This window comes from Tarenaya hassleriana, unplaced genomic scaffold (genome assembly GCF_000463585.1).
Source record: "Tarenaya hassleriana unplaced genomic scaffold, ASM46358v1 Cleome6, whole genome shotgun sequence".
In the NCBI taxonomy this organism is placed as follows: Eukaryota; Viridiplantae; Streptophyta; class Magnoliopsida; order Brassicales; family Cleomaceae; genus Tarenaya; species Tarenaya hassleriana.
The window spans coordinates 4,903,366-4,918,490 of record NW_010968505.1 but is presented as its reverse complement, the minus strand read 5'-3'; the positions used below and the strand labels follow the sequence as shown (position 1 = coordinate 4,918,490).

The following is a 15,125-nucleotide window of genomic DNA, read 5'->3' as shown; positions in this document are numbered from 1 at the left end:
TTGCCAATAAACCTAAACCGATTTTCCTTTCATAGAATAATATTTATCCTCACTTTCTAAATAAATAATTTCCTCAAAAATACCAAACCAAAAAAAATTAAAAACGAACAACTACAACAGGAAAATCCTTTAAGAAATTAATACATATATATATATATATGAACCACATTCAAATATAGATAGTTACTATTTCTCATCAAAAATGCCAAAAAATATAATAATATAATAAAATTTCCATGACCAAAATTGGAATAAATATTTTATGGACCCGTATAATAAAAACTAATACTATTCTTTAAATTTGAAATATCTGCCTTATGAATTCTAAATGTTATTAATTTTTTCAACTGAAAATTTAAAATAATTGCAAAAAGAAGAAATTATAGTGATAGATTTAATCAAACTAACATTCGAATATTGATTTAATTATAAAAAAAAACTTTGCATATAAAATATCTATGATAGACATCAATCCTTATTATATTATATTATATAGAGTGGAGGTGAAAAGTAGAAGCATGGGGAAGAGGCGCTGTAACATCAAAGTAATGATAGCAGTAATTATAGTAATGACGGCTGTTTACAAAAGCTTCTCTTCTCTCTCTGCTTTTTTTACTTTTTTTCTTTGTACGACAAAAGTAAAAAAAAAGGCTTTAATATTCTTGTCAATATATTTGAATTTATAATTCTACATATAATCGGGAAATTAATTTTATTTTAAATTTAATTCAATAAATGAGAGCACAATTAAAAATTAGGAAATTTACACTTTGTAATACTTGTAAAAAAGTATTTTCAAAAACTAAACAGAGAATTACCCTTAAAAACTATTTTCATGAGTACCCTTAAAAAATCTGGAAAAATTACTAGATATCTTTAATTAATTATATTAACAATACGAAAAGATTTCTGTATCATAGTCACGTTATTTTGGTAATACGGAATTAAATTTATAAATATGATAATAATTATTATTATTATTAATTAAAATTTTTAGCAACGGCAAAAGGAATATTAATATTTTTTTTAGTGGAAGGGTGTGGCGATGCAGAGCGCAGCGAGGAACACAACGTAGCAGTCGTAGCGCACGTGACATCTGCCCATTTTCCAAGTATTATTAAATTATTTATAATCCAATATTATTTCATAACTATATAAATGCAAAAATAAAAAAGAAAATTACATGAGCCTTGAACAAGGCTAAATTAAATAGATCGTTTTATTGTGATTTTATCACTCATAATTAATAATTTGATATAATAGTTTTCGATGTCATAGCTCAAACATTTTCGAAATAATGAAATATTTTCTAAAAATTTGGATTAGATGAATAAATCATCATTAAAACCAATTTGTAAGTATTGAAGATTACGAGATCAATCAATACAATTATTTTGATTAAAGGGAAAAATGAGAAGAAAGTTTAGATAATTGTTTTATTCATGTCAAAATGAGAAATTGAATTTGTTTAATTTAAACGAATAAAGCTAGCTAATAAGTTTAATAGAAATAATATTATATTAGTAAATTAACTACAACTTAAATATATTACAACTTTAATTTTTGAAGAAATTTTTTATTTATTACGTATTTTATTTTTCTTTTTTTTCTGAGACAATGGAATACTATTCTTTTCATGAGCTGAACCAATGTTTTTTAAACCCACATGTTAATTTTTATTTTTCTTTTTTTGAATTTTTAATTACCAGATCGCATCCAACAGTACTACTCCTTCTCAAGGTATAAGACAACGAGTACAATGTCTTATTCAAGAATCTAAGTACAAGTAGAATCTTAAACTTTTACTAATTATAATTAATTCAATAATCCTGGATTTTTTTATAAAAAAAAATTGGCCAACGGTAACTTTATTAATATACCAACACGATACTTACATAAACTAATAATATGTTTGTTTCCCATAAATAAGTTTTACATATGTTACAAATCTGCAATTGTGAAAATATTTGTTGCGATTTTACTAAAAAATTTTGGTATATTTTGGGATGAAGTTAATTATTTAGAAAATATTTGCTAGATTAAATCATCTAATAATTTTTATTTTTATTTTAATCAATTCAGTGTAGTCTAATTTATAGATTTAATAATAATAAAAAATAAATATGTTTATTTCTATCTAAAATAATTATATATTCCGAAAGGGTTAATCCCATAAAAATTCTCAAACTTGTTTAATACTAGAAAACTAATTCCCAAACTTGCACAATGTTATAAAAATTACTCAACTTAAAAAATTTGTCATTGTAATACCTAAACTTGTAAAAGACTGTCAGAATAAAAATTGATTAACGATGAATACAAACGGCGTTAAATAGAACTGATTTGGCGGTACACGTATGATGCCATGTCATATTTTTTATGTCATATCATCAAAAAAAATTTAAAATTAATTTAGATCGGTTGAATCGGTTTAATTAAAAAAAAACTTTCTTCCATTATTCCGCTGCACCACATTATTCCTCTCCCTGAAACAAATTTCTTTTTTTTTTACCATGATTGAAATGGCAGAGCTTCCATCATTAGATTTTGAAGATGTGAAGACTTCGTGTAATACTCTCATGAATTCTTTTAATTTTGCGATCTTCGAAATGTGCTTCAGGCTATTCAAAATTTTTATCAAGATCTGAATTGAGAAACTCCTTTAGGTCTCCAGATGCAACACGTTTCTTCTCCGTCGAATTAGGAGACCAGTTCGACAATAGAAACAATGGCTCGAAGAGCTTCATCAATAGTTTTCTCTTCCTTTCCATTGATGACGAATTGTAAACCCTCTAAATGTCATTTGCGAAACTTCGGAAACTGTCACCAAGATCAACCATTTCTTCTTCTCAGAGGAAAATATCAAACATTTGCTCTCAATTAAAGCGGGTCCATTCAAAACTACAACAAACCAAAACCAGACAAAAGCCCCAGTCACCCCCGAAACTCCATGATTCAGCTGCAAAATTCTAATTTTGAAAAATCCAGAAAAGAGTTCAATAGAAACCCACAAAAGAATAATGAAGAATGTTTCGAGGAATTGGAACAGAGAGATCCTCACAGAGTAGTTTCGACGAAGAAAATAAACCATGGAGCAGTTCGACGGAGAAAGGAAAAAAGGAAAACTTTATTTATTTATTTTATTTAAACCGGCCTGATTTTACATCAATATATTTTGCTGATGTGGAATAAAAATATGAGGTGGTATAATGTGTGTATTGCCACGTCAGTCCTATCTAACGATTTTTGTGTTCAACGTCAGTTAATTTTTATTCTGACAATCTTTTACAAGTTTAGGTTTTCTAATGGAAAATTTTTCAAGTTGAGTATTTTTTATAGGGGAATGCAAGTTTGGGAATTAGTTTTCCAGTATTAATCAAGTTTGGGAATTTTTATGGGATTAACCTATTCGGTGTTTGGGAATTTTTATGGGATTAACCCTATTCCGAAAAGGTGAAAAGAAAAAATTAGAAAATTTTTCTGTATCTCTATAATTTAATTTTAAAAAATAGAAATATAATTTCAATAAAAAATTAACCAAATATGTCATTTAACTCGGAATCATGTTTTAAATGAATAAATTGTAAAACGTAAGAGATAAATCCTAGAAAATATAATTAAATTAAAATATATTACTCATAATTCCCTAATCAAATAATTAGTTTAAAAAACCTATAATATTAGTGATAAAGTTATTTAAAACAAATAAAAATCCTGAAATATTTCAAATGTATAACAAATTTAGAGTAAAATTATTGAAATAATGTTATATGTACAACAAATTAAGACTCTAACAATAATCTCGCAACAGATATAGACGTGTCTCCAAAAACACATACGTTTTTTAGTCATTAACCAAAAACATATATTGAAAAAAAAAAGATAAATTTAAACTATTTTTCTCCGATTACTATATTTTTTTACTATTTAATTTACCAAAAATTCAAGAAAGATTATATAAATTAAATTAATGGGACGCCTTCTTCAAAGTTGTGGATTTTCAACTATTCAAAATGTAATTAATCACTAATCTCTTAAATTCTATAAATTAAATTTTTATATTTTACAAATTTAAAGCTTAAAATCTTTTAGCTAATTCTATAAACCCCTTTAACAATTTTAACTCTTCAAACTCAAAATTTTTAAATAAATTCAAATTTCTTTTTAATCTTTTAATATAATTTAGTTACCATATGTAATTTTTCGCACAACTTTTTTGTTAATTTTTTCGATGTAATTAATCAGAAAATAAAATCGAAAAAATATTTAAATTCAGTTGTATTTTGTTCGAAAATAAAGTTCAGAATACACTTTCTTACTATCTAATAGTTATAAACAAACTCGCGTCTCTTAGCTTTAACAATTTCAAAAACTGCATCCTATAAGTCTATATTTCTAACTAATTGATCCATTTTAATTTTATAATCCCAATTATCTTAATTTCACAAATGGACCTATATACTCAATGTTTCTAAACTCACCCCCATAAATTCGATAAATTACCTAAAATTTTTATATTTTATTATTACATGCAAGTTGCACACTTTCATTAAGTGCGTGCCAAGCTTTTTAAGCGAAGAATTCGAACTCTCCTTTTTCTTGGTTCTTCTTTCTTTGAAGACTTGAAAATATTCCAATATGTTTGTATATATATACATATACATACACACACACATATATATATATAGGGTATTTTATATGATATATGGATGTGATGGGTGCAAAAATCAGTCGACCGTCGGTTGGTCCGGTGGTGAGCACGAGGTACACGTCGTTATCGGAGGAGACGGTGGTGGTGAGGCGGCGGCCGCATGTTGTTAACGGCGGAGGCTTCGTCGTGACGGATTGCAAGCAAGACGTCATCTTTAGGGTTTATGGTTGTGGAGTTCTTGGCGCCAAAGGCAAGCTCCTCTTGAAGAACGGCGACGGAGCTGACTTGCTTCTCATCCACAAAAGGGTTAATTTCACGTTATTTCATTCAACATTTCTTTTTTCCCCAACAATGAAAATCACTTTGTACCAAGGTTATAAGAATTGGGTTACATAAATATTTTAAATTGTAACTGAATAATATTATTTGGATATTCGGTATTGGTTTCAGGGAGGAATGTTGCAGGCAATGAACATGATACACAAGAAATGGGAAGGCTATGAGTATGACAATGAAGGGTCACAGAGGCTGGTTTTCACACTCAAGGATCCAAAAGATTCATGTCTGGTTAAGACCGGTTCAATCAGAATCTCGGTTTATGGTAAACCGAAAACCGGTATTTTCGAGAGCGGCTACGTCGAGATCGAAGGCTCGTTTCCGGATAGAGATTGCAGAATTGTTGATTCGGATGGAAGAACCCTAGCTCAGGTGATGCTTTCTTCTTCTTTTTGTCTTGTAATGCGTTTCAGGTTTTGTTCATAGAACTAATCAACCCAAAACTCCTTACTAGACTTCGCCTCGTGCCGTGTCTGTTTAGATCCCAAATCACTCTAGGAGGATAATAACGGAGAAAAAAATGTTTATGCTTGATAACTTATTTTAGTCATATATCATCAAAGAAATCATTCCAACTCCCAAAAATTATAATAAAGTATCTAAAATAGTTCTTATATTTTGTAAAAATGTTTAAAATAGTCTATTTTCAGTTTCCATGTCAAACTTTTTTTTTTCGAATTTTAGGTTTTTTTGTTAAATTCGAATATTAGGGTTGCTTTGGAGATATGGATAAAACATTTTTTTCTTACACTTTTTTTTACTAAACATCATGAGTATTTTAGATCATTTTTTTATTTTTAGAAATTCATGGATATCCAACGTAACAAAACAATAGATTAGAATCTAAATACGACTTATGCATGCATATCTAGTCTATAAAACCCGATATCAATTTCATGATCAGTCAAAAACTTAACCAACAGATCGGATTGACTATCCAATTTACGGGTAATTTTGACCCATCACCTAGCGGGATGAGTTTCAATGAAATTCACAACTTTTTTTTTCCTAGATGGAATGTGAATCACATAAAGGGTATATAATCGATTTGCAAAGTCGAATAGATTCTCTGCTGATTAATGAAAGAGTTTAAAAAAAAAATTATTGCAATGAAATGGGAGCAGGTGGGAATAAAGAAGGAAATGGTGGGGAGCAAGAAGGATCTTTACCAAGTCATTGTCAAACCTAAGGTCGATAAAGCTTTCATCATTGGACTCATCTCCATCCTCGACTACATCCATGGCGAATCCACTATATGCTGACCATGCACTAATGATTTCATTTCATAAATGTTTTTAATGTAAATTAAGGAGTGATCTACTTGACCATAACACACTAAATCTAGAGAGTAAAGAGTTGTACAGCCGATCTCTAATCGATTTATCCAGTGAATAAAACTCGAATTTTTCGAGGTGGAGTTATCGCATTCTTCAAAGTTTTTAGCTTGTCGTTCACATTTCCAAAAAGGTTAGGAGATTTTATAAAGATGATATTGTAAATATTGTATAGAGTATTTTCATGACTAGTTGGAAAAAGATTCCTAAATAACAAGATATGATCAAAGAAAACATGTTTTTTCTTTTTGTAATTTCTCTTGATGATTTGGGTGCAAAATATTCGAAAATTTAAAATAGAAAAAATTATTATTGTAATTTTAACAAATTAATTTATGAACATGTTTATCATACTGCACACAATAAAGAATCATCAAATACATAAAATTTCTTATAAAAAACCGTAGTCAACCATCATATTCATATGATATACAAAATTATCAAAAATATTTTTAAATACTATAAAGGGTTAGAAAATATAAAAAAAATTGAGATCAAAAGTCGAGCAATTTCCTTCAATTCCCAACAAACATATAAATATACTAAAGCAGGAGCCAACAGAGTTAACGAACTTGAACGAGGCAAAAAGACTAATCTACCCTTAGCGAAACGCTGCATCCCCCCCGTCTTTCGTCTCGTTGTTTTCGTCGGTCGAAAGTCTCCGTCGGAGTCCGGGGGTTCCCCTGTTTTTATATTTTTGTTCTTCCACTCTTCATACATGCGTTCTCGGTTCCTGTGGGCTGGGGTTTTGGAGCTGACTGTGAAGCATCCTTTCCCCCAAAAGCTGTTCTACCAAATTTTAATGGCTCGTGACAAGCATTTTGGCATATTCTGTGTGTTTTGATTGAAGTTTTTACTTGAATCTGAAACCAGATTCCTGTCTGAACGAGAAGACCCTAAGCTTTTACCAGAGACTCTTTGAGAAGAAAAGTTAAGGAGAGATCGAACGCCGTTATGCCCCCGAGGGAGGCTGTCGTGTTCTGATGGCCCAGCCTTCAGGTACCTTTCCGGTACCTAATACTAGTCGAGCCGACAAGGCTAAAAAAAATGGTTTATTGACCAGTTTCCACGGAGATTCGATAACCGGCTTATATTACTTGTTTGTTAGACCGCTTAACCGCATAGAGTTCAAACTGCCCCGAAACCAGCACGGTTCTGTCCTATTGGTCAGTGACTCTCCCCCTCGACGACACCGATCCTGCAACTGATTACACTTTGCATCTCGATCGCCCACCGCCATTTTCACGCCAGTATCTTCACAAGATTGACGGTTCGGTACTTAAAACACGGGTAGACGAGTCACGGTTCACCGTAAGTATTCTCTCGGCTTCCGTGCCATCCCGGGTTGGAGGCATTCTATAGGATCATTTCCCCGAGGCTTTTATTCGGTGTGGAATTCAACACAGGAATGATATCCTGCAAGATGAGTCGAGCGATTACAGTGCCGGACATTCAGCCATAGGCGTCGGGGTTATGCTTCTCGACGTAACAGCTTTGTCCCGAGTACAAGACGAGGGTCACGTAACAAGGGCTTTGTCGCTCTTGTTACTTGTTACGAACATGTCTAGGAACTTTCTGTAACTTTGAACTTCTGTCTTCAACGCAAATCTAAACCGAAAGATAATTTTGATAAGAAATGCATTTTTCTTACATTGTCTCGGAAACATTTGACCAGACATCAAACGTTTTCCGTGCCAGTTTCTTCGACTGCGACTTCTGTTTCTTCTTTACCGTCCGAATCCGTAAGCCTCTGATGTATCGTCTCTTGGATCTTCGTCATGCCCTTCTCCACTGGTCCCATCGCTTGGTTTATTGTCAGCACCACATCCTTTACAACCTGAACCCAACACCAAGACAAAACCCGGAAAAAAAAATCAAATACGAAACCCGAATCTCTTAAACCGAATCATACGGAAAACGAGTAACGTGATTTCCCGAGTCCTACATGATGGCCACCGTCGACAACTATGTCCTGAACACTCTCTTTCACGCTTGTTCTCGGAGTCTCCACCTGAATTTCCGTTTCCTCGAGAACAGTCGGCGTTTCCTTACCATGTTCTTCTACTGTCACTTTAGATTTGTTTGTTTCGGTAGTGACCATGCCATTCCTGGGTGCCGTTATGTAACGATAAGGCTCGATGGGAAATACAAAGATGTGAGCCACGGCTGCGATTGCCATCTGCTATGCAAGGAAAGTGAATTCGCAAGGGTTTAGGGTTTAGATCTCGCTAGAGTTTAGGGTTTACGGGATTCCGGAGTTAACCCGACAAAAAAGAAGAAAACCAAACCCTAACCTCAATACATATGAGAAAATCCTGCAACTCGTCCTGGAACTTTCCTTGCTTAGGAAGTAAACCGTAGTAACAAAGCAACGCAATCCCGACGCCTTGCCACCAGGTGGCGAAGACGATAGCCTTAAAGCTGATGAATTTGGCGAGCGGCTTTATATCCCGAAGGCGCTCGTGGGTCACGTTGTAGAACTGCACAAGGCAAAACAACGCCCACATCTGGCTGAAGTTTATCACCACGGTTATGTACGGATATCTACAGAATTATATAGATCACCTTGGGTTAAAAAAGGTTACGGTCTTAAGCGTCTCGTAGTATTCAAAACGAAAGTTACGGGCACATACCCATAATACCATCGGAATTCACCGTCACCATATACCCCGAAGAGCTCCAACAAGAATGCCAAGAATGCGCAAACGGTCTTGAGGATCATCTGTGACAATTACCGAGATCGCACATGAACCGTCAACTATATATGTAACTGGCTTGAACAGGAGATAAGAATCGGGTATATGGGCAATATAGTAATTGTGTATATACGAGAATTAACTTAGGTTTCCGACGTGCTAAGACTACATATTCTCGGTAATGTACACTGCAAAATAGAGAGTTAGTACGCAGAAAACCTACCTTGAATCAGGTACATACACAATTATTATATTGCCCTTATATCGGGAACTTACATATTGGACGAGACCAAACTTCTCGATAACAAAAAGCTCTCTTCCAAGGATGTACGGTTGACACAAGAATTTCCGGATCGGACTGTGATGCTTTTTCTCGTCCTCGTTAACTCTTTCTAACAATGGTTCCTTCTGTTTTCTTGATTCGTGTTCGAGGAAGTCAACCACTCTTTTTTCACCACCTAATAAGCATATACAATTCATCAACTGAGCGACGTAATCTATACGACAATGTAGAGCGCGGAATTCTCGTCCTCACCTAGACACGCGACCAGGTAGCTTCCGAAGGAGTACAAGGCGAATGCTTCATAGCAGTTTCTCAGAATATCACACGCCAGAGAAAGTTTCGGATCCAACAACGAAATTATCTAAACAAAACCCGGAAAACCGACAAGAATTAGCTGCAGATACATGAGTCTTCACGACATTTTTAAAGTGACTTCAACTACATACGAACCGAGCTTTCTATAACCACGGGCCGGCGAAATTTCATCAAACAAAGCATCCAATGTCAAAGCTCTATGCATTATGCATAATTGCAGTGTGAAACCTGAACTACATCCATCAAGGCACTCGGTAGTCGGTATCATTGCAAAGCCATGGAAACAGAGGGTTTTGCGGGATCGAGAAGCTTACTGATTCGGAGGCGTAGAAGGGCACCATGAATAAAACGGCCACGACCCATTTTTGTTCCTACACCGAAATTTGTTGTCAAGAATCAAAGTTTCTTCCTTCTTGAAGAAATAACAGTCTCTCGTATTTACCAAACACTCCAAATTGCAGTAACTTTGACTAATAATCACCAGAGAACTCCATCAATACAGTAATTGCAGTAACTTTGACTAATATTAGCCCTATTGAACACACGAAATCAGCCCTAAAACGAGCAAACCCATGAATGCGAATTCCCAAAGTTTCAATCTTTTCACACGAAAGTTCATCACGCACTCCATAGTCCATAAACATACAGATACGTATATATGTGTGCGTAAAGATGCATAGGAAGGTACAAACAGAGGGGTTGGTGTAAGATCGGAGATGCTGGAGAATGAGGAAGAGTGAGAGGCAAATCGCAACGGCGGCGAAAGATCCTCCGACGATGGTCGCCGGAAAATGCAGATGCCTGTATGTCCTATCCTCGCTCTGTTCACTCATTCCTTTTCCATCCAATAAAACGAAACCCTAAAAAACCCAATTGCCGACGAGTACGATTGAGTGATCTCGAGGTGCTGAATCGGTGAATCTTTACATCAGGTGATGAGAACTTTGTTTGGTGCGTGTGTGATTTTCGGATTAGGGTTCTCTGTTTCATGTGCATGTGGTTCGGTTGACGTGTTCATGCGCTGTGGAGACAGAACTGAGTTTGGGGACACGTGTCCGACTACTCGAACACGAGAACTGGTTTTGAGAGGAAAACTCAAAATGCCTTTTTTGATCTGTTTTTCCGTGAACACCATAAAAAAAAGTTAAAGTTACGACTGTTTCTTTTTTTCCCGCAATTATTCAATATTTAAAGAATTATATCAAATGATTTTTTTAGTCAATAAATTATTAAAGAAATGCAGTCTCTTCTCGATAATAAATATTGTTTCTGGATATCCAATTGTGGATGATCCAGTGGAATAAATGAAACCGATTTTGATGTATAATTTATTATCACACTTAATGCTCAACATCATTAAAATTAGTTTTAATTAATATAAAAAAACTAATAAATTTTAGTTTTTTTAACTAATAACTTTCCATAATAAAATTTCTATTATTCTATTAATATCTAGTCCACGATTACGTGGAGATTTTGTTTCCAATCTTAATAAAACACATTAATATTAATAGTAGATTTCATCTTGATCTTTATAGTGCTAATGTCACATTTTACGTAGTTTCAATTTATTTTTTTTCGTGTATTTTAGGTGTGAAAACGCCGTTTTCATACAAATTTGGCGGGATTTTGACATATTGATGTAAAACATAACTCCTTTATCAATCTCTAATAAAAATAAGTTTTTTTGGTTAAAATAATAAAAATAAGTTATCCACCATAAACCAACTTCTATGTTTTCATAGAAACATTCAATTTTGTGATTTCATTATATATATATATATATATACACATACACACACACGTTTCACTCATTTATTTCCCTCTATTTCTTAAAATATTACGTCAATTATTTATATATTATATCAATAGGAACTATCGTTCTGATCATACATTTTTTCCCCATCACTATCAACAAAAAAAATATGCCATTTTGAGTAGGGGTGTCAAACGAGCCAGCTCGGATCATTTTGGGCTCGGCTCATTTGGCTCGGATTGTTAAAACACCAATATCATTTAATATTTTCAATTATCACCATCATAATAATTAGTATATTTATAATATCATATAAATAATATGAAAAAAATTAATATAAAATTATATTAGAGTTTTTTTTATATAAATTTAATTTATTTTTAAAAAAAATACCAGCTCGTTGAGCAGCTCGCCAGCTCGCCGAGCCAGACTCATTGAACACGTGTTCAATGAACTCTGGCTCGTTAGGCTCGTTTTTTAACGATCTGAAAAAATTACGGCTCAGATTGCTCGTTTTCTGGCGAGCCACGAGCCAGCTCACGAGCTGGGCTCGTTTTGACACCCCTAATTTTGAGTACCTGAAATATGCCAAGAGAAAACCCAATTTTTTCGTGGAAACTAAAAAAATTAAAGACAAGACTAGGTCAAACCTTTTTTTTTTTTTTTGTCTGCATCTATATAAAAACAGTGGTTGCAAGAAATCTCGCTTTCAATTTAATTTCAAAATAATTAAGAAAAATAATTTTAAAACTTAATTTAAGCTATTTTTGGGATTTGAAGCCAAAAATTGCCAACTAGGCTCCTCAAAGACAAGAAACAATGATCATGTCCGATTTTTCGCCCAACAAAGACAATCCAAAGAAGACATTAACCAACAACGAAGCCACCGGAGAAACACGAAAACAACATCATGTACCATAATCATCGATCTTCTTCATCGTGATCACGATCATGATCATCATCGTCATCGTTCTTGGACAGCAGCTTCTTTGATCTCTTCATCAAACCCGATCAATGGCTGCTTTTCCCTCTCCATTGTCCATCGGTGTCATCTTCTTCTGTTTATCTCTCCTTCCCCCTTCTCTGCAGCACATGAACGAGGCCGAATCTCTTATTCGGTTCAAGAACACAATGAACATAACGAAAGGGGACTTGAATTCATGGAGAACAGGAACTGATCCTTGCAATGGAAAGTGGTTCGGAATCTATTGTCAAAAGGGTCAATGGGTTTCAGGCATTCACGTTACGCGTCTCGGTCTCTCTGGTTCTATCAGCGTTCAAGACTTGAAGGCTCTTACCAATCTCAGAACCATCAGGTTGGATAACAACCTGCTCTCGGGTCCCTTACCGCCTTTTCACGTTCTTCGCGGCCTGAGATCGCTCTTGCTCTCGAACAACAGTTTCTCGGGCGAGATCTCCGATGATTTCTTCAAGGATATGCCTCAGCTGAAGAGGGTTTTTCTCGATAACAACGAATTCAAAGGAACAATCCCCACGTCTCTGATGCAACTGCATGATCTTGAGGAGCTTCATTTGCAAGGAAACCAGTTTTCGGGTCATATTCCCTCGCTTACTGATGCCAACAAGATTCTGAAATCCATCGATCTCTCTAACAACGATCTCGAAGGAGAGATCCCGAAGAGCATATCGGAGAGAAAGAATCTTGAGATGCATTTCCAAGGAAACCAGAAACTGTGTGGACAACCGCTTAATGTTGTCTGCCAGCCGTCTGTTACAAGAAACTTAGATCCTAAGACGGAACAAGAGCATAGTCAACACGCCATTAAAGCGATTCTTACATCAATTGCGGTTCTGATACTCTTTTTCATCATCGTGGCGGTAATCTCGAGAAGGAGAAGACGAGAACCCGACTTCCGGATGCTTGGTAAGGAACATCTCAGCGATAATGAGGTCGTGGAGGTTCGAGTACCAGAATCAACAGCCAAAAAGCCGACAGATTCGGGCAGAAAGCGCGATTCGGATGTCTCATCTAAGAAAGGATCTTCGCATCACGGGAAAGGCGGGGGAATGGGAGACATTATAATGGTGAATACCGACAAAGGTTCGTTCGGTTTGCCTGATCTGATGAAGGCAGCGGCCGAAGTGCTAGGAAACGGAAGCCTAGGCTCGGCTTATAAGGCACTGATGGCTAATGGATTAGCCGTCGTCGTGAAGAGGAACTGTCGACAGAGTCTTTTGACGTTGAGATGAGACGATTAGGGCAACTTCGTCATCCTAACGTTCTTACCCCTCTGGCGTATCATTATCGCCGAGAAGAAAAGCTTATTGTCTCTGAATACATGCCCAAAAGCAGCTTGCTTTACGTCTTACACGGTAAATAAAGACGTTTTCATGCTCTTCTTTCGGTTTCTGTATAGTTTTCAGACATATCCGTTTGCTTATTTTGTTCTAAGGCAACCTAGCTCCTGAATATGTTTCTGTCCAGGCGACCGAGGGATCTATCACTCGGAACTGACTTGGAAAACTCGGGTGAAGATAATCCGAGGGGTCGCACGAGGGATGCAGTTCTTGCACGAAGAGTTCGAATCCTACGAGCTTCCCCACGGAAACCTAAAGTCGAGCAACGTTCTCTTGAGCGAAAACTACGAGCCCTTGATCAGCGATTACGCTTTCCTACCGCTTCTACAGCCGGAAAACGCAGCACAGACTTTGTTCGCTTTCAAGACGCCCGAGTTTACGGAGAAACAGCAAGTCTCAGCGAAATCGGACGTATATTGCCTCGGAATCATTGTTCTTGAGATCCTGACAGGGAAATTTCCTTCTCAATACCTAAACAACGGAAAAGGTGGTACGGATATCGTCCAATGGGTGCAGTCTTCAATCGCGGAACATAAAGAAGATGAACTCATCGATCCCGAGATCGCGAGCGATACAGAATCGGCTGCGGAAATGGCTGAGTTGCTGCGGATCGGGGCTGCCTGTATAGCAAGTAACCCAGATGAGAGACTAGGTATGAAAGAAGCTGTTAGACGGATAGAACAAGTGACAACTTGATGAAGAAGAAGAAGCCGAAAAACTCAAACGCAAAACGCAAACGCAGACACTGTCGGTCCAAACGCTAGAATTCTTCGGAACCTGTAGATAAAGGAGGAAGCAAAGAGAGACAAAAACAACGAAAAGAAAAAAAGGTTGCGTGCGTAGGAAGGCAACGTTTTTTTTTTCCTCCAACAAAAATTTTCCGGATGAAGCAAACATGACCCAAGTTTGGAAATGGCAGATTTCTTTTTTTCTCGTTTCCTTTTTTTTTTTCCAATTCGTTTCTTTGTTTGCTAAGAAGTTTGTAATGTATATTCATCTTCTGTTACATATAGAATGGATTTTTATGCAAAATGATTAGGGTTTTCAATTTGGATTCCGTAAGCAAATCCGAATCGTGACGAATGGAATAATATATATAAACAACTAGTTTCTACCATGATTTTTTTTTTGTTTTTTTATGTTAACAACTTTGACAAAAAAAAAAAACGGTGAAAACTGCTATTTTTAATATTTATTTCAAATTACAATTTTCTCCTTCAAAAAATTGTTTTGTATTATTTAAAATAATTTGTTTGGGCAATCCCAGATTCTTGTGTACTGTTTAGTTATTTTCAATATTATTTTTTGGGTAAATTATTTTCATTTTTTTAACATTAAACTTATTTTCACTCTACATAAAAAAACCCCCCCCCCCCCAATTATTATTATCCATTGAGTAGGATAAATATTAGTTTATAAAACTGAAATAAATCTG

The 15,125-nt window shown here is 35.1% G+C and overlaps 3 protein-coding genes across 7 annotated transcripts; 2 read left to right on the top strand and 1 right to left on the bottom strand.

The window, feature by feature from the left end:
- The first annotated feature begins 4,679 nt into the window (after window positions 1–4,679).
- LOC104799615 (protein LURP-one-related 16) lies at window positions 4,680–6,396 on the top strand. The gene is made up of 3 exons (XM_010522232.1): window positions 4,680–4,957; window positions 5,102–5,359; window positions 6,112–6,396. The coding sequence occupies exons 1-3, from the start codon at window positions 4,706–4,708 to the stop codon at window positions 6,247–6,249; spliced, it is 648 nt and encodes a 215-aa protein (XP_010520534.1). The 5' UTR covers window positions 4,680–4,705; the 3' UTR covers window positions 6,250–6,396.
- A 499-nt stretch (window positions 6,397–6,895) lies between these two features.
- Window positions 6,896–10,666, bottom strand: LOC104799614 (protein LAZ1 homolog 2). 5 transcript variants are annotated; one of them, XM_010522228.2, is made up of 9 exons: window positions 10,308–10,666; window positions 9,930–9,986; window positions 9,553–9,661; window positions 9,294–9,475; window positions 8,955–9,043; window positions 8,616–8,865; window positions 8,267–8,503; window positions 7,973–8,158; window positions 6,896–7,737 (listed from the first exon to the last, which is right to left on the bottom strand). In XM_010522228.2, exons 1-8 carry the CDS (start codon window positions 10,446–10,448, stop codon window positions 8,000–8,002), a joined length of 1,224 nt encoding a protein of 407 aa, XP_010520530.1. In that variant the 5' UTR covers window positions 10,449–10,666; the 3' UTR covers window positions 6,896–7,737; window positions 7,973–7,999. The 5 variants fall into 5 exon arrangements, with proteins under 5 accessions (XP_010520530.1, XP_010520532.1, XP_010520533.1 ...); XM_010522230.1 differs by lacking the exon at window positions 6,896–7,737 and adding an exon at window positions 9,751–9,848 and having other exon boundaries at window positions 7,887–8,158; window positions 10,308–10,343; XM_010522231.1 differs by lacking the exon at window positions 6,896–7,737 and adding an exon at window positions 9,751–9,843 and having other exon boundaries at window positions 7,887–8,158; window positions 10,308–10,335.
- Window positions 10,667–12,132: 1,466 nt separating this feature from the next.
- LOC104799613 (pollen receptor-like kinase 3) lies at window positions 12,133–14,738 on the top strand. Its single transcript, XM_010522226.1, is given in 3 exon segments — window positions 12,133–13,547; window positions 13,550–13,705; window positions 13,818–14,738. Coding segments are annotated over 3 exon segments (1,887 nt in total). The 5' UTR covers window positions 12,133–12,385; the 3' UTR covers window positions 14,387–14,738.
- Window positions 14,739–15,125: the final 387 nt, after the last annotated feature.